The 27076-nt window shown below is 35.6% G+C and overlaps 1 protein-coding gene across 4 annotated transcripts in view; it reads left to right on the forward strand.

Moving 5' to 3' along the window:
• The first annotated feature begins 3170 nt into the window (after window positions 1-3170).
• Window positions 3171-27076, forward strand: part of LOC113230302 (band 4.1-like protein 4) — a 51674-nt gene continuing 27768 nt past the window's right edge. For all 4 annotated transcript variants that reach the window (XM_026464176.1, XM_026464174.1, XM_026464173.1 and 1 more), the window contains exons 1-4: window positions 3171-3481; window positions 15911-16021; window positions 21934-22038; window positions 24312-24433. In XM_026464176.1, the coding sequence (XP_026319961.1) occupies window positions 15935-16021; window positions 21934-22038; window positions 24312-24433 (314 nt within the window). In that variant the 5' untranslated portion in view covers window positions 3171-3481; window positions 15911-15934. The remainder of the gene's footprint in view (window positions 3482-15910; window positions 16022-21933; window positions 22039-24311; window positions 24434-27076) is intronic.

The following is a 27076-nucleotide window of genomic DNA, read 5'->3' on the forward strand; positions in this document are numbered from 1 at the left end:
AAAAAACAAATATACGCGATTTAAATCCGGAAAAATAGTTTCATTTCCTAATATATTTTTGTTGACGTGGAATAACACCAAGATTATTTATATATTTTTTAAATAACTTACGTAGTTACCTGTTTATTTCACTCTCTTCTTCTTCTTTCTTTTTATTACCTCGTGGATAGCGTTTGAGCCAACAACAATAATTTACATTTCTATTTTTTTGGTACTAAAATGAGGAAGTTGTTGGGAGAAATTATATTGATCCTTTGTTTGGTAATTTGCGAAGTTCAGTCACTCTAATGCTGTGTTACATGTGTGGTGATTGCGTTCCACTATTTGTTTTTTACACCTGTGATAATTAGGTAACTTCACTAAGAGCCAAAAACATTTAGAATAAGACCAATGAGGTTTGGTAAGGAACGGAAAGGGAGGCGAGGTAATACTAATAATAATATAATTTAAATTAAATTCTACTTTGCATTATTTCGCCATGAATAAGATAGAATGTCTAAAAGACCATCATATCCTGGCTTAAGAATAAAACTTAATATTATGGTGATACAGAATGATTACAAGAAATTATTTCATAGTTTTATTTATACTTATAACTGATAACTAATTGTTTTGTTATTAAATGAATATTGCAAATCTGTTTATAAGCTTTTAAATACAGTTACCTACTCATTTACTGAGTTTGGCATCACAACTACGCTATTATGTTCTAAGATTTAATTGTATAGCTTTATGAACCTAACATAATAATTAAGGTTCCTTTTTTATTGTTTATTTTTATATTAGCATCGTTTGCTTTTTATTTGTTTTACTTTTTTTTGTATAAAAAATAAGTGCGCACTTGAACTCCATCTCTTACCACCAAAATAGTACCAGTCTCATAATACCAAAATCAAAACCAAATAGAAGGGTTCCTTTTCTATTTATAAAGGAACAGTCATAAACTATTCATGTTAAATTTTGTCACGTTTCCTTACAAACCTGAGTGAGTCATAATCGTAAAATGGCTGGATTGGTTTACGGTAGGGACCACCATTGGAATACTAAATATAATATTGTTATGAGCATTTAATATGACTAATATCGCACGCTTTGTTCTCATTGGTAAATCTCTTTCACATGAATACGGAAGAAAGCGTTATTATTCTAAGGAAGAAAGATTATTGCCTCGAAAATATAGCTTCTCCTTATAAATATCTAATGCGACTCGTACAAAATAATTTGTAACTTTTTCATTGAAAATAAAAGTGACCTCAAAAGTTTAGTTTAGCTTAGTCGGGTTTTTTCGATTTCCATGGGAACCTCTCATCAGATTCTGACTTCTTGGTGACAATGGGACTGTTACGGACTCGTTTGCATATTTCATATTTTCTTTTTTTTGGTACTGTTTTTCCATTGGAAAAGGCAAAGGCACTAATGCACCATACAGTCAAGACTGAGAGTAAAATCTTTCTTGTATTCCATTACAAGAATTACATGTATATTCTGGTTGTTATGGTGACAGTGACTTGTTGATTAAATGTATTGTGTCAAGTGAAAAGTCGACTTTTATTTTGCGGAAAATAATTATTAAGTTGTGATAGTATACCCTTCACCTCGAGAGTAGGTATACCCTTTCAAACAAAAGAAGAATTTTCAAAATCGGTGCAAAATTGATGGAGAAATAGGCGAATACACGGACATGCCTATAAAATTTGAGGATTTCCTTAGATTTTCATGTGATCCCCTCATCAGATTCTGACTTGGTGATAATGGGACCACCACGAGAGTGCACCCTTTCAAACAAAAAAAGAATTTTCAAAATCGATCTACAACTGCCGAATATATCTGAAAACATACATCCAGCCGAACATATAACCTCCTCCTTTTTGAAGTCGGTTAAAAATCGTAAATACTTTTTATGATAATAATCTCAGTACAGAGTACTTAAAATACCGACCTCAAAAGTACGTGGAATTACGTCTATTTGCTAAGTTTTATTGAAATATCCCCTAGTTCGCCACTATACAGGACTTGACACTGGAGATAATAAAAATATGTTCTCACTACGACACTACTCAAAGTATATTGAGAGAAAAACGCCTTGAATTGGAGAAATAGCAAAATCAACTATTAAAGTAATTGCTTGTAAATTAAAGTTAGGCGCTATTTATAAAAATGAATCTTCATGCGTGAACAGCCACCCTTCGAGGTGGATGATTTTCTTCAAAATGAAATGGGACCACTATGGAAGTACCCCCTTTCCAACAAAAAAAGAATCATGAAAATCGGTTCACAAATACCGGAGTTATCGCGTAACATACATGCAAAAAAAGAAAAAGAAAGAACGTACAGTCGAATTGAGAACCTCCTCCTTTTTTGAAGTCGGTTAAAAAATTAATAAAATTTGTCAGTAACTTTCTATATCTTACCCTCAATAACAAAGTAACGTAATTAAAAAATGATTATTTTTTTGAAAACTGACATAATCACAACACGACACGACACGACAAAATTCTAGTTATATTTCGTAATTTATTGATTAGTTTAGCAAATATGTTATTTTTGAATTTTGTCACATATTATTATTATTATTGAGGTTGCTATATGAGGTGACGTAAGCAGTATCAGCCAAATAATATATGCGCAAAAATAAATATTCATTTATCAAAGAAAAACATTTTTATTTATTTCATAATAAAATACCAGTCAGGATAAGGGCAGAACTAAGATAATAGTAGAGATTGTAGGTGAACTATTCCTCAATAACATTCTCGTATTTTTTTATATGACGCCCTCTTTTAAAAGTGCATAGAACTATTTTCTGAGGTCGACGCTGTAGAAGTCAGTGTTGCACTTTTTGTACGTAGTTCTATTCGTCTGTGGTAGATGGCGGTATACGAGATTCATCAGTTCGTCACCAGACAGCTCTACCATCGCTACAAACTCCGAAACGAGCTTTTTGAACCTCCAATATAGAGCAAAAACAAGTTTTGGTTCGACGCCTTCAGAAATTTGTTGTACATTGCTAAGTTAGTATCCATAGTTGGATCACTCACATACCAGTCAGTAGCGATGTAAAACTCAAGTTGGTATGAATCCTGAATGAGTGAGGGCTTGTGTTAGTGTGGCGAGGTTAGAGAGTTGTCTGCGGGACCGGCAGCCGCCGGCAGTAGAGACGTGTTGGCCGTAGTGACAGGTGGCATTGATGCCCCCGCCAAGTTACACGCGCTCGCGAATTCACCCCATTGTTTATTAACACTTGTTGTGCTCTCTTTCCGTGATAAGTTTTATTAACGTAACACTTTTACCAAAGTTTCAGATAGGATGTGGACTTAAAAGTGTCGTGAAGTGTTCGGTGCGAATACCGTCCCGTGCGGTCATGTCGTTAAGTACAATTTAAGTGCAAAAATTGTCTTACTTACTGACGACGTACTAACTAAGAACCCGCATGGATTTCGTTGGTGATAAATAAAACTCAGTTTTATTCTTCAAGTTACCTGTAAGCAGTCCAAATGGCTCTCACAATAATATTATTTTTTTGTGACCCGCCCGAGAATACGAAGTTATAGATAACGGGTTAATTATTATAATTAGTGTTGTGTGAATCGGAGCGAGATTGTTACCTGGAAATCTCGCGTTTCTTTTTCTTATAAGTTCATTAATAATATGTCGTTTTTAATTTACACAAGAGCTCAACTCTAGGGTATTACTTACATTGAGGACAAGTAAATTTTGTTTGATTATGGTAGTATCAGAGGCTCAGAAGGTAGAGCAGTGGTTCGATGCGCGCGAACGCTGGCGCTGGAGTTGAATGGCCGCGCGTCGTGCATCCAATCGCACTCACCTCACCTTGGCAATCTAATTCAATGTTTACGGAACTTAAGTTATCCAATAGACTAAAAGAACCTGTTCTTTTATATACCCGAGATCTCTTATTCTTACTAAAGCGAAAATGAAACGTCTGCAATTTCATTAGATTAATAGCAGTTTCAAAACTTTGCTAGCATGTACATCAACCGAAATGTAGTGCTGTCCGAATACTAATCTTGTGTACCTAGTATTAACGAGTTCTCTCTGCATACTAGATACTTGATTGTCTTAACAAGTTTCCAGATCTAGTTGATTATTTATTTGAAGTTGAAATGTTCCCATTTAATTAGCAACCACAACAAACTCTCCGTATATACGATACGTAAATACGATTGGCGCCTGTGCATGGTATATCTGTGTCAATAAAATGTAAGAGCCTTTTCGTTTGTAGGTCTCCCGCTTTCCGTAGTCTCCCAAGAGACTGCCATATTTTTTGCTCCCAAACTGACGTTGTCAGTGATAACAAAGTCAAACTCATTTATTAGCCGCTCTTTTTCATAAACTACTTCGTTGAAACCGACATTGTCCTCCTTTATTTTTGAAAATCATTCGACTCATCATCGTCTGAAAGATATATTAGATAGATTTTGAGAAATGTCTCAAGTCGCGTTAGATATTTTTTGCTTGCAAAGAAGTCGCCTTGTATGATTCGGATTGGATCTGTATCTATGTTCATCATGATACGAAAATGACTCCAAGATAACATATACGATATTGGTGCCATGAAACGGTTTTTCATTAATAAGATGTGGATAATGGATGTGATATACGTATCTATATGGTTTTTATTTTTATTATGTACGAAGAATGTGCAAAATTTAATTCTTTTGTTATAATACGTATTTTTTATTTTTTATGAATAGGGTATTGGTTATCATAGTGGAGGAAACAATTATCAATTATTATAATCTCAGTACAGAGTACTAAAAAAACCGACCTCAAAAGTACGTGAAATTACGTCTATTTGCTAAGTTTTATTGAAATATCCCCTAGTTCGATCTATCTAGATCTCTTTTATTGAAATATCCCCTAGCTCTATCCACTATACAGGACTTGACACTGGACATAATAAAATCGGTTCTCACTACTCAAAGTATATTGAGAGAAAAACGCCTTGAATTGGAGAAATAGCAAAATCAACCATTAAAATAATTACTCCTTAAGTAAAATCTAGGAGCTATTTATAAAAATGAATCTTCTTGCGTGAACAGCCACCTTTAGAGATGGATGATTTTATTCAAAATGAAATGGGACCACTATGGAAGTACCCACTTTCCAACAAAAAAAGAATCATGAAAATCGGTTCACAAATACCGGAGTTATCGCGCAACATACGTACAAAAAAAACATACAGTCGAATTGAGTACCTACTCCTTTGTTAAAGTCGGTTAAAGAAATTTAAAGAATTCACTAAATAGAATAAATAAAATATTGTTATTTTCGTTGGAAATAAAACCTTACTTTACCTAAGTAGGATTACTTATGATACCTGGAATTCTTTACCATAGTTTAATATATTAACATTCAATTATTTCAGAAATTATGAATCATGCCTATTGACATATTTTCCTTAGATCACCAGGCATATCTAAATCTAGTCGGCTTATTGTGAACTGATGGATAAACCTTTATTGAATGTGCCACATCTTAAATCACAGTGAAAGTTGGGAGCGATACGACCACCTTCATCGAGAGGGTCAAGTGGCCTCTTGTCCCCAATAGAAATTTGTAAATCGCGGTCCACTCGGAAGGCACCCTCTTCAAATCTTTCTTTGCTTCTTTTGTCCTCCGATTCAAACACAAAGATATCTTCAGCATCTTCATTTCGACATTCAATACAATAAGTCCCTTAAAATTTTAAGAGCCTAAAAATCAATGCGCATATTTCAGCGCCTTGTGAAAGCAGAAAATTCATTGAAATTCAGTCAACGTGGAATCGAAATTAATAGAAGTATAAAAAGATGTGTAGGTAGATAAGTTTTATGCTAAATATTTGTATTCAATGAGTTGATTATGAATTCCTTTGAGTCACATACTTTGTTGTACTTTCTAATAAGAATATAAATAGTAAGTAATATTTCAACTGTAATTTTTGTGTTTAAGCCTACATTATAAGCTAATTTAGTATTCTGGTATGTATCCACGTAATACAGTATCGTGTGACGGTCTGGTGGACATGTCGGAATCTGTATGCGCGCTGTATCATCAGTCCAGTATGAATATTCGAGGACACGCGGCGCGGAGCCCGAGTACAATAGCGCCTTTGTTACACAATGCCCATTTCCGATTACCAGATTGAATCGTATCCGTCAAAGCGCTCTGCCGTCCCAATAATCGTCTATATGGAATGGGTGACATTTTTGGAGTAAAGCCATTGTCATATTCGAACGCTCCGGGAGATGGGAACTAGTGTATAAAAGTTTGCAGCGGTACTCCATTCTGTCATAGATGTGTGAAAGAAGTGTAGAATATTCAGTTGTATGCTTTAAATCACAGTAACTTCCATGTTTCACATTTCTCTGAGAAGGCAGACAGTAGCAATCTGTAAGCTTATGGTATTGAAGAAGTTTGTATGGCACAGCTTTGCGGTTAGAAACTTTCAATAGGAATCGATGTAATACAACTGAAACAACTCACGTTGTAGCGTGGTGTTCCACCCTATACTCCAGGGGTTCTCAAAGTTTAGTTGTTATTTAATTTAACCTCTCGTTATGCGGGCGGCTGCGTAGCGCACAGTCGACGGAATGACGCCTATCGTTCGCTCATTGTAGCGGAAATTTAGACGAATTTGCAGCGATCTCGATTCACTAAGGAGCGTTTTAGTGCGTAAGGTACGCCGATTTTAATTCACAAAGCGAGTGCGGTGAGCACAAAATAAAGTTTTGGAGGGGGTTCTTCGTTAGTTGCTCGCTCACAAGTGTACGCGCGCCTGAATGTGATGAATATGTTAATCGCTAAAGTCGCTTTAAATGCTTAGAGACTTCTAATCGTCAAGGACGACAAACGGGAAAATATCTAAAAGTAAATAATGTATTACAATGTACGAGTAACATGAACCTTATTAAGTACAGTTGAAACATTTGAAGTTTATTTATTTATTAGGTGTACAAAACAGTTTACATACACTCCTTAAGAAAAGCCTAAACATTACAGCTAGTTCTAGTCTAGAATATAAACATGACAGCAGGACCAATCACGAGTGAACAATTTAATATATAATAATTAAAACGTACTTAGGCATAATAAAAGTGTAACCTTAAATAAAATAGAATTACTATGGCTATAACTATGAAAAAAGAGAGAAATTGTGGTGCTTGTAGATTCGATTGCGAAATCTTTTAATATTACAATCAAATATATCCATCTTTAGTTCATCGCTAGGATCAGCCACAATTAAAGCCCTATTTTAGATGCAGTCTTGGTGTAATAAGGCCACACTGGAGGTTCATTGGAGGTATCGATGTGATATAAGCGCTTTTGATATATATATTTGGTATATTTGATATATATGTCGCTATATTATTCCAAGGGCACAAAGTATATATAAAAGCTTCAAATCAGAACCAAATTGTCAGTAATCCATTTCATGCTAAACTACACTTATTAACATTTCAATATTGGAAGAAAGATCGAGATGGTGCCAAAAGAAATAATATAGATATAAATTGAAGCTATTCACAGAAACTAAACAGATGCAAAGATAGCTAATATTTCAATTGAGATTACAGTTTACACGACTGAATATCAAAAGTCCGTAGAATAACTTTCATAAAGATAGAGGTGTCCTGACTTCCCATGCACGGCCTTATTATCTAAATGCGCTCGACGTGAGGGGGCATTATTAAAATCCTATTTAATGGCCCCGAACTCGGAGCCCGACTAAGCGTCGCTGTGATCCTTATGTGATAAGTTCAAGTTTTTAATTAAATCTGAAATTTAACGCGCTAAAAGTAACTTTAGTTCTTTCCACATCCTATGGTTTCTGAGATTATGCAAGGAATATGAAAGTGGTGCACAATATGATGTTCCCGGAGTATCTGTAGTGTATGTTTTATTTTCTATTGTCAAATGCGTTACCAATATGTTATTAATAATATAATTACCTAAGTGGCCGATCGGTTACCATGCCGTACTGCCACTCAGAGGTCCTAGGTTCGATTCCCGGGCCGGGAGAAATATTTATATGGCCTACGTTTATTTCTCTCGTGAGTTTGGGTGTAATTCGTGGTTGTCTATGTTTGTGTCCATGGCACCCGCGACATAGGGGTTCCCTACTGCGTTATGTTGACTATGTGCGTTATTATTAATTACTAATATAGTAACATAGTAACGTAGTAGTATTAAAGACAAAAGAGTATGCTTGAATAAGCCATTGACCCATAGGTTATGCAATAAGACAACAATAGCGTCTTCGGATCGGTTCGACTAACTCAAAAATAATAATGACAGTATAATTACTAAGCTCCCTGCTCTATAATAAACAATATCACGAGCTAGCTTTTATTCCCATGCGAGTCGAAAAATGTTAAACGGTGGGCGGGTTCCGGAGTAGAGGTGTACAGAGGTGAGTCTTCATATGGGTAGTCCACTGATTACTGCGGCCCGGCGGCCTACAGCGCCCGCAGGCTACCTGCCGTAATTTGAGGCTCAAGAAATCACTCATAATAATAAATGTACCTACTAATTTATGAAAAAAGAAAAAATACTCAAAACTTCATCGTTGTAGTGGCGGTTGAGAGATTCGAACTTCGAACAGATTAGTTCTGAGTCAGCCTCGTTTAACTCAAGCCTTTGTGAGGTTCTGTAATTATATATTTATTGCCTTTATATGGAAAACTTCTTTACACTGTGCGACTTCAAAATTGCTTTCAACAACACTCTCTTATTTTAAACTGTGTCCCCGAGGTTATATCATTCGTGAGCAATTCACAAGTCCGTTTTTTGGCGTGGCTCCAACCGACTACTCGGATCCAAGTCATATGTTAACCTTATTTCAAGGATATAATACAGCCTGTGTGCTTGATATATAAGGTGCTTGGCAATGTCCAACCTAGAATTGAAAATAACTTTTCCTCAAACATGCTCGGAAATATTGTAACAATGAACTATATAAACAGGCAAAAGAAAAACTTATACAGCCATCTGTCCAGTGTTCATTATTGTGAGAATTAAAAATACCTACCTGTACCGCTTACTTTCTTATAAAAACGGCGGTAAAATAAATTAAAGTCCTTTGGTATTCTTTTCTGTTTTTTCGGCTTTTTTGTATTTGTGTCGCGAAAATGTGCTTTAATCAGAAGAGCGATAACAAAAATACAGTAATGGCTTGTATTGGTATAAGAGGCAATGTTAGCCAAATATCTAATATTACTTTTAACATTAATAAATATTTTTTCTTTTTCTAAATATACATCTTCCTCTCTCCAGTCTTTCATAATTTCCTCACATTGTTTGAGAAAAGCACCATGAAAAAATCATGAGATATATCTATATCGAACGAAATAGATATAAAAACATTGCAAAAATAGTAATAATAATATATATGTCAGGCCAAAAAAGAAAAAGAAAAAAATATATATATATATATATGTCATGGTAAGGTAGAAAGGACTGTTGTCCACAACTCGACGACCAGGCGCCTATTTTGCGTGGTATATATATAATAAAATATTATTTTAATTGAATTAAAATTAAATAATAATAATTAATTAAAACCTTTTTTTATAAAATATAAGTACGAATTTGACTTCCATGTTACCTGATGGAAAGTGACGATGAGGCCAACGATGGAGCACGCTATACCTAAATAATGCGTATTAACTCTCGCCTTGAAAAAGCCCAAGTTTTGACGTTCAGGGAACAAGTCTACAGGCAGGAAATTCCACTCCATAGCAGTTAATAATAGCATATAAATGTGGAAGCGTAACGCTTCGTGCGAATCTTTGGAATATCCACAACATAGGGGTGGAACCCAAGCCTATGCGTAGTCCCCCGGTGATGGAAAAGGGAAGGCAGAATTTAATCGTGTAAGTCCATCGCACATTCTCCGTGATATATCCTGTAAAATACCGATAAGCAGGCAACTTTACGGTGGCGTTTAAGGCTCTACAGCTTCACTTCCACTAATTCCGAGTCACCTATAAACCTTTTGGCACGGTTGTCAATTGAATCCAAAGTGGCCAGTTGATATGTAGCAGAGCCACGCCAAAGCCAGAGCTATACCTACTTATGTGTATCGTGTTAAGTGCATGCAACTTAGACCTGGAACAGGTTTCTTAAAGAAGCACTATGAGCTCCTATGCATATTAAATTTCCGAACGTTAACTTTTCTCATTTAGCCAATCACATCCAGGTGAAGCCGCTATGCGAGCTATAGTGATCAATGCGCTGGTTTAACGGACCTGAAGCACAAAAAGTGCGGTTTCTCTCAAACTTTATGTCCGTCCGGTAAGATACGGCCTCTATATTGCATCATTTATTAAACGAGATTACAATATAAATGTGGAAATATTTTTTTTAAATTTAGTTGTTCTTATGGTATTAGTATGATGGTCCATAATGGATTAATCCATTTATTTTATCAAATCAAATCATTTATTTGTTCGTAAAAACTTTTGATTTTGTTTGAAAAAATTGTTGTTTTTATTCATAAAAACATGGTGGTCAAGAGATAACAAATATTTAAGTAGGTACAAACATGTTTACCCGAAAATAAGACAGGCATGCGAAAAATTAGTTGTCACGAGTTTACATTAAATTAATATAATTAGTATAACAGAAATTCTATGTATATTATTATTATAGTCATAGACACTGAAATTAGTTTAAATTCTTTTATATTGTTATGGACAAAAAAAAAATCCTTATACATTTTATTCCTAATAATAAACTTTATTATTAGGGATAATTTTGTTTATTTTAGGTTTTTAGGTTTATTAGGGATAACTTTATTATTAGGAATAAATTTACAATAGAGTAAGACTTGCCAGTCTTACTCTATTGTAAATTTTATGACAATTATTACTTACTTCTTTTTTACCAAATCGAAACAGAAAGACTCAGAACTGCGAATCGGTACAATTTTGCATTCGACTGTTGTGTTAACATTGGACATACAATTTTTTTTTTCTTAACACATTTAAAAAAAACGAAACTGCCATGTAGACCTTCACAATTTCATTGTGCCTAAAACAATTACCATGTTTAATTTGTATATAGTTCGTGTGTACAAAAATCGCGCATGCAGCTCACGAACGGTCTGGCATGTTCGTATAAAATTCGTTTTGGCTCATTTCACTTAATAGGAAAACGTATTGCGCCAAACTAATTTTGCGATTCAAGCAAAAGTAAGTAACATTTTTTACAAAAAGATTTACGACTAAAGACATAATTGGTTATTATATATACGTTGCTACATTATAGTTTCTATCAAATTAAAAACTTTGAACAATCGGATTTCGCATCATTGTTATGACTCAAGTCGTAAATTGGTAGGATTTAAAAAAAAAAGTAAAGTAGTAGATAGACGAACAGACGGGCCACTTGATGAGACGTAATTGTTGGTAGGTCAAAAGACGTAGTCATCATCACCCATGGACATCTGTAATATCAGATGAGCTGCCTATTCGTTGCCAGCCTTTGAGAACCCTATTGACACGCTTTACGAAGAACCCTATCGTCGCCTTACTTTCTCAAACTCGTACGTTAAAGCACAAAGTTACTGAAATGTAATTGTATATACAAATTTTGCAGGCTGATTTCACGTCACATTTCCTTTATATATCACACACTGGCTTTTACTTACTCGTAAAGTAATGCATCCAAACCCTTGATAAGAAATTATAAATAAATTGAAATTTTTGCCATCTCCTGAATAATCACTCTTTATAAGATATGAGTTTTGAGAAAGTAAGGCATCGCTATGTCATAACGCAAAGGAAATACTTCAGAAAGGAGGGCATTCTACATCTTGCAGGTTCGAAGAAGGAACGAACGTCATGCCCGTGAGGTCTTACAATGTCAGGCATCAATGAATTAGGGATGCGTTTTACTCCTTTAAATTTAAATATGAGTTTCCATACAGTTTGAATAATATGCAAGGTTTGTAATCTACAAAAAATAATCAAATTTCAGTAACTGGGAAGATGGAGTACAATTTGTAATTTACGTTGTAAATAATAGCCAACGAACTGAAAATTCACGCTGAAAGTAATTTCGGTGCATCTTATCACTTAGTTAAAACGGTGCAGTCATGCAATACTCACGTTTCGTTGATCAAACGGATGGCGATACAAATATTTATTATCTTCTTGTTTCTAAAACTAATTGCGTAATCCTAGACAGTTGTATATCAAACTATTTTCATTTCCTGTAGATACAAAACCTATAATAATATAAAACTAATAGTTACATTTCAAACAAAAATAAACAGTTATAAATATTAAACGTATTAAATACACACCTGGGGAAGACAAATTGCAACATTTAAAACAGTCGATTTTAGTGTCGCGGTATCGATCACGCGTCTCTATCATTATGCATGTAGCGCGCGCGCAGGCATGTGCCAGCGTCCGTTTGCCTCCACAATTCTCATATATACGACTGTAATAACCATACGATTTATTCCATAGAAATATCTCCATGTTGAATTTTTCATTTTGGCATTTTTCCAAATCAAGTTTATTTTAAAACTTTTCTTGAAAAATGAAAGATATTACATTGCCATTTCTCCGTGTCCATTTGATCTTTTTTATGCTGTGAATTAGACTTCGGCGACTAATAAGGTCTCTGACTTATATTTTATGGAGTGCACCAGCTGTATCCGAAGGCCCGCCATAATCCGTTCAAAACCACAAAATGACTACACGATCCGAATGCAAGTGTAAATCAACCAGTAGTCTCGCCACTAACAACATGGTAATTGCCGACAGTCTAGCTGGTTCCTCGAATGGCAGTCAAAAGGTGTTCCTAGAATGCTTCTATCCATTGTGATATTTTTGTAATATGTTTTTATACTTCAAAGTGTGATGACTAAATTATAAAACGACATGAAAGTAATACATTACTGACACCTTTTTTAGATAATTATTAGTGCAGTTGTTGGAAAACAATATTATTAGTTTCTATTATCTGCGTATCTTACGGTTCTTGTCATCACTATTATAGTAACTCGAGCGTTTTACGAGTCATAATGAAGAAACGTAAACGATGATAAAATAAGTCATTATAGGTACCGTTTCATTATCTTAGTCTTGATGAACATGGGAAAAGTTTGTACGTGAGAAAAGGAGCGATAAATTCACAGAAATTAAGATGCTATCGCAGGTAGCTTGTGAGTATATTATACCGATACCGACTACTATATCCGTAATTTTCCCTCTTGTGTGCATCATCTGAAACTAACAAAAGGAAAAAAGTTGCAAGAGGGAGTGGGTCCCAGCTCGTCCCGATCACGTCAGGGACTCGAATGTCAATCGCGGCTCCTCTTTTTGCTTTCTGCAGACAATGGCGGGTAAATGTTATCTACGTGTGGACACGGAGGTGCGGGGTAGGGGTCAATAGCTGAAGCACTAATCTCTGCCGGGATCGTTTGGATTAATGGTTCGCATTGCCATCAACGTTGTTTGTTCCTAAAAGTTCGTGGTCGCTCTGATTGTTAGAAGTTTTGCAATGCGGCGCATTAACAATGTTTTATGCCGGTATTTACTTTTCATTGCGTGTCATTTCTTTTAATCCTGGATTGTTTATAAATATGGCGTCTTACTACCGTATTTCGATTAATTCGAAAAGCCGTTGTTATGCCAGCTATGCGCTGGAAGTTACATTTAATTTTAATGGAAATTTACAATAAACGCCAAAAGCTTTTTATGTCCTATTATGTTCCCTGTGTGTTGATTAATTTTTCAATTAAAATGAGCAAACATTGTGAAAAATGCAACATTGCAGCCGTCAATTGTTTTCGGCCGATTCGAAAATCACAACAATACAACGAAACAAAAGGCGGGGCGTATTGGGAAACAGTGAAAATTAAAAGTCATCGAGTCCATGCCCTGAGGGCCCTTGGTCGAGTCGAAAAGTGGACAGTGTGGGAAAATTTATCTCACCCCGCAAGTTGGACGGTACAGAAGAGCGGCATCTGCAACAAATATGAAATTGTGATTTGTATATGTTATGTGAGATTTTTATTTTCCGCAAATAATATTATTTTATTTCAGCTGACATACAAGTAAAATAACTAAATTCGTAACATTCATTCGAACTAAATAAGTGGCATCACCTATTGAAAGAATTAAAATGGAAAGCCCGAATGTACTCAAAATATTTTGCAGATTCCGAGCTCTGAATGAAAAGTTTTGCCGAACTCGAATCCGCCTATAGGGGAGCGCTCTGTTGCTAATTAAAATAAAATTGTTAAAACAGACTCGATTTTCGCTCTCTCCCGTCTAACTTTTAACGAGGATATATTTGGTTTCCACCAACCCTTTAATGATTTTACTATTGAGTCTGACTGCAAATAACTTCGTAATTGACTTCAAACAACTTCACGCTTTGTGGGTAGAATATAAAGGTTACCTACCTCATTTTAGGATACCTGCATAATTGAGGCAGACCGGAAGAGAGCTCGTGAGTGAAGACGAAACTACATAATTTGGAGGCAGGTAGCTTAATGCACCTAGTCTAGATAAATTGGAAGTCTGAGGATCAACTTTACTGAATAAATTGCGGCATTTAAATTTACTACTTAGCTTACTTTGTGCTTAATTTATTGACTTGCAATAAATCACGTAAACCATAAACGATACACATATTACTATTGGGTGTGTGTATCGTATTATTATAAATATTATTCACGTAACGCTCAATTGGTATAATTTTACTTCCTTTATAAACTTATTTAATATAGTAATTCGCTTCATATAACGAACGTTTAATATAAACTTACATTCTATAATTAAATTTTTTATAACGATCATAAGTTATAAACCATAGTTAACATATCGTCATTTTATCTAAATTTCATTTCATCTACAAATAGGATTATTTCCGAAAAACGATTCCTATAACTAATGTTATACTAATTATAATTTGGCCTGAAAACACGTTTGGAAACACAAACAACTTCGTTTCTGGCACTCGCCGGCCGCTGCCGCGGTACGCTCGCTACGCTCTCTCCGCTCGCTCAGCTCGTGCTGCATTTTCATGTTCTAACCTAAACTAACCTACTGAATGGGAGCTGCAACCAGGATTTGACCTATATAAATTACGTTTATTTTATTTAAACCACCGAGTAATCCAGTATCTAACAATAATAATTTTGTTGAAATGAAAATTCAGCATTGTGAACTATATTAAGGAAAGCAACTCTCCCTCCGCGCCTCCGGCTTTTAAATTACACTCCAAGTATTGAACAGACAAGTACCATGGCGGTTTAAACTTATTATTTATGAAAAGTGATATTATACTACGTAAAAATTATCTAAATTGGCAATATATGAAATGATTGTTATATAATATGACCTTTATATAAAAAAAATTATAAAATGTGAATGTTATGTTTAATTATTTAATTTTCGTATACAGTTCTACCCACAGGTTATACCTATTACTACGTACCCATTACTATCGATTATATTAGGAATGAGACTTTAATGTTACTGAATTCTATTTAATGTTGATATAACTTAAATTTATATTTATTTTTGTCACTAAATAATTATGATTTTCATTTTTATAATGTAATTATATGGAGAGCGGCTAGAGAGTGGAGTTCCCTGCCCGTGGACGTATTCCCCGAACACTATAACTTGGACCTTTTCAAGGCGAGAGTGAATAGGCATTATTTAGGTGTGCATGCTACATCGTCGACCTCATCATCACTTTCCATCAGGTGAAATGGAGGTCAAATGAGCACTTATTAAAAAAATAATTAAGGACTTCGTGCCCTCAACATTTTGCAGTGTTACATGCCATGTATCTACATTAGCTTAAGAACACCTCTTTTATAATCATGTGACCTGCAAATAAAGAATGTGAATATGAATATCTGGTTTGTTTACAGGCGTGAGGAGGCACGGTCGGCAGGATGATGGACTGCCTGTGTCCCGCGACGCGCACGCTGGCTTGCCGAGTCGTACTGCTCGACGAACGGGAACTCCTGCATGAGATACAGGTATTATTCATAAGTGTCACTGTTGAATACATAAACATTTCCCAATATACTACTACTAAGCTTACACTAAGCTGTACATATTACGAATCCATTTATTTCACCTGTAGGTTATTCACAGAAAGTGGCGACTTTTTATTATTTTATTATATTTCCTTTCTCAGTATGCAAAAATTCCGTTAAGCGATCTCGTTTGAGTGGTTGCATCGTGGAAGGGGAAAACAGCCTTAAATATGATACATTAATGATAGATGACTTTATATCAGAAGAGTTGTCGTAATGCATAGACAGGCTAAACTGTATTATAAAAAGGTAAACTACAGGGGGATGACAGGAGCACATATCAACATATTTTTTCAGTATAACTTTTGATATGTTTCTTGTGAGACGTCGATCAAGAATTATAACCAAAATCAACCTCAGTTGCCGTAGCAGTTCTCCAAGCGAGTTGTTAACGGAATTTTCCATTTTTCTAGTGTAGAACAAAAGTGTGGGTTTCCCTTTTTTTTTCTCAATCCTTACTTTAGAAGTGCAGCTATTCCGAGACGAATTATTTGAAGTACACCCAGGGGCTCGAAGGTCTTATATATGCGAGGCTCGGGTCTAAGGTGCGGATGAATTCACTGAATCGTACGTCGACTCTATGAATATTAAATTCTATTTGGCTGGTATTGTCGCCGCCCGGTGAATGTGTGATCGTTTCTACATGGGTAGAGTTTACCGGTGAGGAGACGCCGCTTCACGGCCCGGACAAGGGCAGTTCTGCCACCGGTACCGGTACACCGACTCACGCTAGTTCCGTTTTAAACATGTGTCTATGCTTTGTAGATTTCAAGTTAGTCAAATTGTGTTTCTAGGGGTCTCAGTTGATATTTCGAGGGTTAAGATGAGATTGAATAATATTATCGGGTTTGCGAATTTAGTTACCCAATTATTAATTATAAATAATATAATTAACTGGATAAGTATTGCCTGTGTTTAGACACATACTTTTTTTTTAATACAAGAAAAATTGAAAATTCGATTAATGACAGTTTATAATAATTTTGTACAAATATAAATTGACGCTATTATGTACGGCAGTTTATTAAATATCGAAGTTTCGTCTTGATATTGAATTAATTCCGCAAAGGGAACCTCGTTGAAACTTGTTGAAAGAACAGCGCAGTATCTTTTCCACTAACACCCACGCTAGCGCTCGCCGGAGAATAATGGCCGCCGTCGACCTCACACACAATCTCTATTATCTCGAAAATTCCCGCAAACTTGAAAACATACGAGTATAAGTCCGCTGGCTTCGAACGAATCCGCATTCATTCAGATATACTTACAAACTCCGCGTCATAACCGTAAACAACAACGGAATTTGTCCCCGCCGCCTTTGTTTGCCGCTCTGGTAAGCTCCGCAACTTGTTCGTCACACAAATTCCCAAGATATATTAGGGCTAGAATCGTCCAATTTAGGTAAAGTGGAGGCGACGAGAGTTCGACGTTTTCCGCGAAATGGTATGGATATTTTAGATAAATCGGCGCCCTTTCCTCGCAGTTTCTCTATCTACAAAGGGACATTTGTCTTGAATGGATCTACCGAAAACTTTTCTTCTTCCCTATTACCAAAATAGCTGGATTTATCATTTTACCAACTTGTTTTAGTTTTCCTCAACTCAGCAACCGCAGACGAGTAAAGATAATATAAGCTGATAGTTTTCTTTTGGACGTCTATTCTATTGCAACTTTGAACTAAATAATTAGAAAAATTGTGAAAATATAATGCAATAAGACGCAAACACATCCCGGGATAAACGGCGGGCCCACGATTTGTTCGTCCCGTCACTTGGTATAATTAAAAAAAAAATTCGAGGGGTATAATCCTTACAGGAAATTCAGATTGACTGTTAACTGATGAGCCTTCATCTTCGATTTTAAAGATTCCGGGGCCAGTAATTGGTTGAGCTTGTGCTCTTATTACGTTTATTACAGAAGATTATAGATGAGCCGGTCGAGTGATCTTGCCGCACGAGTTGACCGTTAAATAAGAGCATTGATTTATTTAATATTACTCTAATCTACATCTAATGTCTACGCCATTTTCTTCGAATCGTAATGGAAGAAATTCTCTGAAAATGCAAAATAACACGAAGTTTTTTATTCGTACTGTGTGAGACAACATTGTCGCCATATGGAGTTATGTTGAATTTTCACCATTCAGCGACGTTTTATTTGACTCAAATACTGAGAAGGCGACAGCAAGGAGTTGTTCAGCAATTTATAAAGCAAGCCTAGTGCTGGTTGTCATTGTCGTGTAGTGTCTCGGCGTAAATTGAGTCGACAGCATTTCACGGTCTACCGCACGCCGAGGTGCACTCCGGGCCTTGTTCTATTTATTGACGGTACCTTTTTCCTGCGTAACATCACCATTATTTTACTCATGCTACGAATATCTTAATTAGTATTTTATATAACCTGATTCTTTGGAAAATCTGGTGTATTGATATTAGGACAACATTATTTATTATCATTTTGTGTTTGTACATTATGTAGTAGGGTGTCAGACAACAGAACCTTCAGAATTTTTAGTTTGGATTATCTCAAACTAAGATTCATCATCATTATCAGCTTACAAAAACATCCACTGCTAGACATAAGCCTCCCTTTGAACACGCGAACTCTCCCGGTCTTGTGCCGCCCGCATCTAGCCACTGCCGGCCACCTTGCTCAGGTCGTCCGTCCATCTTGCCGCAGGGCCCACACTACGTTTTCCTTAACGTGATCGCCATTTCAGAACAAGTCTGCTCCATCGGCGATCAACCTTCCTAATAAAAGCTAAGATTATATACTTTATATTACAGTACTACTGACCAATACTATATCATTCATGTTACACCTATATATAGGTATACTGGTACGTCGTGTGACGTACCGGTGCGGCGCCGTGAACAGAAGAGAGATCGCGTGCACATACAACCATCGCCAGATTTTGAAGTCATTTGTTATTTTTTCGTGCCGTATACGCCGATGGGAGCAAACGCGGTCTGTTATTAAATCATTTATTATTCAGCCCAACGAACTGTTTCGCAATTTTCCCACAAGCGGTGGAGGCTGTACAGACATATTTAATATACCTACACTTACAGTGATACTCTCGGTTCGACACACGCTCATTTACCAATTGCAATTTACCCTAAGCACTTGCTTTGTATATCATCAACTGCGACTGTATAACTTGCAAATTGCAGGCTGATTACGTTTAGGCATATCTACGCGGTAATTGGAATTAATTAGTGATACAATAAACGTTCGAATTTTAATCAATTTAAGGCAGGTGCTTTCACTGTACCCCTAAATGTTATAAGTTACTTTACCTACCTATTTCTGCCGCCTAGCAGTAATTTGAGCACTATTGCGTTCAGGTTTCTGAAGAGTAAGGGTGCTGGTGAAACTACAGGCACATAGGACTTGTCAACTTATGTCTCAAGATGACGGGCGCAGTGGCAGTGCCTCGTGGTTTAAAGCTCTGAATGGCACAGTAACTTTTATTGAAAGGCGTGTCGGTTACCACCAGGGACATCTTGTTCGCCCATTCATTCAAATATTCATTTTATACACAGTTATATTAGCTGTTTCTTTACATAATGTAATTAATTAGTCGAAAATGTACATCTTACAAAAAAAAAATAGTACATATCTTATAAAAAAAGTATCCCTTAAAAATTTTCAAATTTTCTGTATAGTAGTCATTGTTTTTGGAAATATACCGATGCAGCGAGTAGTGTGTAGTTATCATGTCACGCGCAGACGCACGCAAGCGGTAGTATTTATGGCCATCAGACGCGCGTGAGAGCTGCGCTGTGGTGCGCCCGCCGGCACCCACTCATTATTGTGCCAATACAACATCACTGTCGACTACTGGTATTACCGGGCTCTGGCTATCGCGTGCGAATTAGCCTAATTGTGGAAAGCATCGAGAAATGCTAATGGAGATACTATTTTGCCTCCGTGAGCGATTAATTTGCTCGCCAATGTTCATGGCTATCTTTTCGTACAATTATCACGTTTGTGTATAAACTCATATATTTTATGCCCTTACCAATAAGCTTGATTGGAAATTAAAGTTTTTTTTATCTTCTATTACTATATTTGATAACATAAATTAATATAAATAAACAATTAACAAACTTTCTTGGAATTGTATGTATTTTACAGTTTATCACTTTATATTATAGGTACTCTACGTTGTTAAACAACGTTTTGATTTATGAAAGACTTATTTCAAAGAAAATCTTAAGTAAAATGAATTGATAAAGGGTATTCTTTTGAAGGCGCGTTAACAAATACTTTTGACACGCCTTAGGCGAAGATGTAATTTTCTCTTAGAAAATTTAATAAGAACAAACATGTTTTTCTGAAAGGCTGGAGTAATATTTTCTTTTCATTTTGTTACGATAATAACCTCGTTGTCGGAACTATTGTTATACAATGTGGAAACAGATACTGAATACGTGATAATAAAAATAAACAAAATAGTTAGAACAAATATCGAAATTCTATCTTCATTTTAATCGTTAACCCAGAGAAATCACAAAAACAAAAAATACAACAGAGTTTCACTGTTGTATATCATAACGTTTCTCCTATATATAAACATGTTCTTTGTTATTATTATTGTTCAAGTTTATATCTCATATTTCGTCCCCTGATTCTTTTCTCTCATTCAATACGAAAGGGGATTATCCGTTACTAAATTTCCATTTTATGTTGTAAAGTATTCATTAAGTATTCATTTTGCAGTCAAAACCTTGTCTGTGACTGAAACGCTTATCGCAAAAGGAAAACATGTATAAAATTTATTGAAAAAAAAAATTACCTGCTTTCGGAAACAAACTATTGGCGATCGTATGACGAAATTTCGAAGAAAAAGAAAAAATAAGTATTTTGACAATCGTAATTTAAGTGCGACCACAGATTTAGTACATAATACTAAATCTATGAGTGCGATTTATTGTTGAAAAAATGTAGTTCGGAAATATAAGTATTTATTTACTTTTGTTTCGTGAATTAAATTAATTTTTAATAATATTCTTTATTGCACAAATAAATTACATGGATAATTACATATTAGAAAGGTTGTACACAAAGGTGAGCTTATCTCTAGAAGAGATCTCTTCCAGCCAACCCTAGCCGTGGTGAATAAAGCAAGTCAGCGGGATGAAATTGTACAATAAATTTAAGAAATATACCTCTAAATACAAATAAATATTAATGAAGACAATATAAATAAAAAATATATATACCTACATAAACTTTACATAAATAAATATATCCATATATATATATATATATATATATATATATATATATATATATATATATATATTTATACTAAAATCTAAACAAATTATTATTAGTCTGTATTTATTTCACCGATTAACTTCTGAGTGTAAAAGTAAGTGCTCATATAATTTGCGTTTGAATATTGCAACCGATGGACTGTCACGAATACTAGCTGGTAATTTATTCCACATACGAGCTGCACTGACAGTAAAAGAAGTTTAATTAAAGTAAAAGAAATTTTTAATTAATTTAAAATAAATATAATTTAAAAAAATGATTTATAAATTAAATTATTGTCGAATTTAATTTTTTTCCCTGTTTGCCGTAAGAAACAAACCTTTAAAAGTATTTGCACTTTTTATATGTATATTAGACAGTATATGTATCGCAAAGTGCATTATGCGTAATCAAAATCGTTCTGTGACACAATTCCCTATATTATTTATTATTTATTATTCCCTATATTCCCGACACTCTCCTAATATTATGCCTTGTGTAAACATTAACATTGAATAGCAGCTCAATTAATGGTCATAATGATTACTATTGATTTGCTGGTTCCATTAACGAGCTATTGTTTACAGGACAACAACACGGGGCAGGCGCTTTTGGATGTGGTCTTCAGACATTTGGATCTGCTGGAGACGGCGTACTTTGGACTGCGATACGTTGACCAGGAAAATCAAACTGTAAGAAAAGTTTATTTGAATAGCTTCACTTCGTTCAAAACTACCAAAATAGTGAGCATAATAAGTTTAACATTTTACCGCTAGGGGGTGTTAAGGTGCTTTTCAATCGGCAAAACGAGAAGAGATGGGGCGAGACGAGAATTGAAAACTTGCCGGCCTATTTCCATCAAAAATTATCGTAGTAGCTCGCGCTATAACCATATAGTATAGTATAGATTCAGTGTTGTTCAGTTCGCCTAGCGATAAACACGCGGCTGAAGCAACATATCCCTATGTAATCCATATATTAACTGAAGACGAATCAAATGAAGCCATCTTCTTTAAATCTGAAATCGTACGTATCCCACAATCTCGCGATCGGTAGTAATAGCCATCGCGAGCTAGCGCGAGACCGTGCGGACACTAGCGAGCTCGCGCGAGAAATTTTGTTTCCGTTACAAAATATAATACTCTATGTGAGCAGCAATACAGTTCAATATTACATCAACAAATATTTCAATTCCAGGCTCGCCCGTCCTCTTCAATCCAGACCATTTCCACCGAAGATGGTTTTAAAAAAATAATTGAAATTTTGCCATACAGATTTTAATCCTCATCCCCACTGGATTATAGCGCGCTATTGGAGTATTAACATGGAGTAATGAACTATTATCAAGTGCTTAATACTACTAAATAATAATAACCACGTCAAACTAGATAACTCGCTGTGCTTATGAGGACCTTAGCAACGAAATTAACGAGAGTAATACGCTTAACACCCGAACTAAAACCAATTTAGAAAATAAATTAGAAAATAATTTCCCCAAATTGATCCGGGATTCGAACCGGGGACCTCTTCATAGAGCCAATAGTATTGTATGCTAAAAGGGTTAGCCTTCAGTTCGCACTTTTCTCCAGTGGTAGAGTGAAGACCATCACAGGCCAACTTCTACATGTTCTTCAAAATACTAAAAAGAAATAATAAAGTGTGCTGTGTGCTTTTGCATAGGGGCTTTTACAGCATTTAATAGTACATGCTTACGACGGTGTTACTATATTTTTACATACATTCACAGCCTCGCACTAGGGAAACCCTGTACCGCGGGTGTCATAGACGGGTGTCTACACACCACAAAACACACCCAAACTTTCGAGAGAAACAAATGTAGGCAATACAAATATTTCTCCCGGCCCGGGAATCGAATCTGGGACTTCTCTGCGTGGCAGACGTTCGGCCTCAGTGGCAGTTAATAAAGGAACTCTACTTAGGTCTTTCATCAATCAGGCGCATAACTTGTTCGTCCCGTCACTTGATATTACATAAAAAAATTAAAATTAGTAAAAATTACAAAATTGTTTGTAATAATATAAACGTTTTTCTCAAAAAAGTACTCGAAGTCATTAAAGAAGGCCAAGTCAAAAGTAATAAGGATAAACGAACGTGTGTGAAGACTGATGCGGGTGGAGTAAGGAAGAGGTACGTCAAAAGCGTAGGGGGTGCTAACCACTGTGGGAGCCAGACGTGATAGTGTTTAGAATGTAATCGGCAATAAAATTGACAACGTCGATTTTGCAGTGCTAACTTTCTTGTTTTCTAGTATGTAAACGTCTTGACCCGAGTAAAAGTAGACTTTCCTGTTATAAAATTCTAAGCCGTCACTAAGACTCGCTCTTGGACTAACTGGTTTTAACAATTAGTAAAAATGTGTCTACAAGTTTTTTGCTCTAGAAAACCGTGGCAGCCTAAAGGTTTGATCTATCGCCTATAAAGTAGAGTCTGAAAGTTGGAATCCGAGGTCACACTGCTAAGGTTTTCGATACTTATACCTGAAATTTAATTTAAAATTTACTATGAGCAAAAAACATTGTCATGAAACGATACACGTCGAAGAAGATTTACCTAAATGTTCATGGCCCAAACCCTCGCCTGAGAGTAGACTCGTGCCCAGTACAGGGATGTATAAATGGGTTGATGTTGCTGTTAGTTGTTTTTGCTCTAAAGATTAAAGATTATAAGTTTATATTTTGGTCAGTAAACTTGCGTATTAATCAACACTAATCAAACAATACACTTTATATTAGTAATATAACAATAATTCTCAATTACTCAGTTGAATAAAATAAAATACAGTTCTTGTAGTTGTTTTTGTTGTTCATTTCATTGTTGTGTTTGTATTTTCCTTTGTTATTATTGTTTCTATTAATATTGTTTTCTGCGCATCAGAAAGCATCGGTTGCTGGTAAACGCGTGAGTTATCAAATAGTGAAATGGACTTTTTTGTTTTTCTACATAGCACTGGTTGGATGCGGGGAAAAAGCTGAAACGTCAACTTCGTGGTTCTGACTCTCACACCTTCTACTTTGGTGTCAAGTTCTATGCAGCCGACCCGTGCAAACTGCTAGAAGAAATTACAAGGTACGTTAGAAATGACTCTAGTTTTTCGGTTCTAAATCGCGTATATTTGTTACGAGCCGAACCAATGTTGCGGGCATTTTACGGGTTCCATGCGGCAGTCATATAGCGACCATGTGACAAAATGACTACGAAACGTTGGTTTGTTGAAAAAAAAAAAAACAAATATATTCGATTTATATCCAAAAATAGTTTCATCCCCAATGAGCAACAATTGCGAATACCTAAGAACTCGACGTAGTGTTAGAGCAGTTTTTATAATTTTAGATCCTAAATATTTTCGCAATCTATACCATCACTTTGTAGCTACTATTACTACTGTAATTATGTATTGTCCTAACTAGGATAATCAATATTCAGGTTATAATACTGAAAATATGTTTTTGCTTGCGTTTAATACACCAGAAGTAACAATAAAGTAGCGCTAGGATGACGGTACATGCTAATTCAAAAAGTAAATGTTAGTGGTGTCGTGTACAATTAATGGCTGATTCAAAAACCAAAGGTACGACAAATGTAAAATTTAATTTGAATTTGTAATGCCGTAAAAGCTTTAGAAGATCTAAGAACTGATATGATATATACGCTATACAAACTAATGTGAAGTACAAATTTTCAACATATAATTTGACACACTCGAAGTTGACTTACGTCTGAGCCCAATATTTATACAATTAAGTTGGTCCGTGCTGATTGTACATCGTTTACCCAAACCCGTTTTAAATAGAGTAAGTACAGCTCATTCCCAGTGACCAGTATCCAGGCGTAATGATCATTTTCCGAATTTTGTTTTCTTATAATGAGATACAGTAAAATCAAATGTGAAATTTAAATTAGTGACCTCGTTTAACTTTCTAATAACATTTTATTTGTTTTATAACAAGTTGAGAAAAGAATTATTTTTACCGGGTTCTCTTTCAGTGAGCCATTTTTCTTATATGCATAATTTTTTATACCATAATATAAATAAAAAACATTTAAAATGTATTAATAAATTTAACTAACTTTTTTGCCATCTTTCAGGTAATTTTCGAATTTCCCTTTCACAATAAGTCTTATCTTTTTTATAAAATACAGATCAAAGGGATCTTTTGATGATCTCTTCGTTATCAAAGTCGTCAGAAATTTGTAAAGACAACAGAAACAGACACAAAAGAACAAGTAAAAATCTGTACAGGGATATGTCGGATGAATATGTTGGATGAGGTAACACATCCTAACCTAGCTGTAACAGTTTTTGATGGCTTTTTAAAATATGTGTGGTTTGGCTTTATTATAATGATATACGACACCTTTACGATTAACCAGTCCTGGGCGTTTTTCATTAATTATGAGCGTAAAACTTTCTCACATACTTAAAATGCGCGCTAAAATGTAATTTTTAAAATGACCATTAACATCACATTGTAAAAGGAAAACAATTTTTTTTCGTTTTTGTTAGGGGCAAAAACATTTTTGATCTTTTTTTTTTTATATTTTGACCAACTCATTATTTTATTACATTTTTTTCCTTTTTTCTTTTTTATAAGAAGTAAGTGCGTATTTGACATCCATCTCACCTGGTGGAAAGTGACGACGAGACCGAAGATGTAGTATGCAGACCTAAATAATGCCACTTCACTCTCGTCTTGAAAAGGTCCAAGTTGTAGCGTTCAGGGAACAAGTCTGCAGGCGGGGAATTCCACTCCCTAGCCGTTTGCCATCCAAATGTGGAAAGCGAAACGCTTCGAGCGAATCCGGGGAATATCAACAACATAGGGATGGAACCCTCGCCCACATCTTGTCTCCCGATGATAGAAAGGGGAAGGGGGAATCAAATTGCAAATTGCAATGCAATTCCACCGCATTCTCTCCGTGATATATCCTGTAGAATACCGATAAGCTGGCAACTTTACGGTGGTGTTCAAGGCTCTGCAGCTTCGCCTCTACTAATTCCCAGTCACCTGTAAGCCTCTTAGTACGCTTATCTACTGAACCCAAGGTTGCCAGTTGGTATTTAGCAGAGCCATCCCATAAATGGCAGCAGTACTCCATACACGACCGGACTTGTGCTTGGCACAGCTGAAGCAGTTGCTTAAGCTGTGCCAAGCTGTCCCGGTATAAAGTAACGCTTCACCTTGGAAATGATGCCAAGCTTCTAGGCTGCATTTTTGACCATGGATTCAATGTATCTGCCGAAGTTCAGATTGGACGACAGGTCCATTCCAAGTAGGTGAAGACGGTCGGCTATCGGTATGGATATACGAGTATCACGAAAAGTCGGAGTCAGGTGAAAGGGACTCCGTTTAGTGGAGAAAAGACGCCTGCGTTTTGGTAGCATTAAATTTGACAAGAATGGCATCGTCCCAAATAGAGACTGCCTTAAGTGTCAAATTCAAACGACTAACCATGGACTCTCGACTAGACTAGATTTCTTCGCCACTCACCCTTGCATTGATGAAGTGCCTGTCCACAACTGAGCTGTCTTTAGCATACCCAAAGGTACTTGGAATAAACATATTGTATATATGCAGCAGAAAGAGGGTTGCGGATAGTACAGAACCCTTAGGAACTGAGCATCTGTCGCCCGATGTTCGGAAGAGTAGCCTTCTAAGACCACTAGAATCGAACGTTCACTCAAGAAATCCGAAATTCAATTGCAAAGGT

The sequence above is a fragment of the Hyposmocoma kahamanoa genome, unplaced genomic scaffold (assembly GCF_003589595.1).
Source record: "Hyposmocoma kahamanoa isolate Upper Pololo Valley unplaced genomic scaffold, ASM358959v1 63, whole genome shotgun sequence".
Classification (NCBI taxonomy): Eukaryota; Metazoa; Arthropoda; class Insecta; order Lepidoptera; family Cosmopterigidae; genus Hyposmocoma; species Hyposmocoma kahamanoa.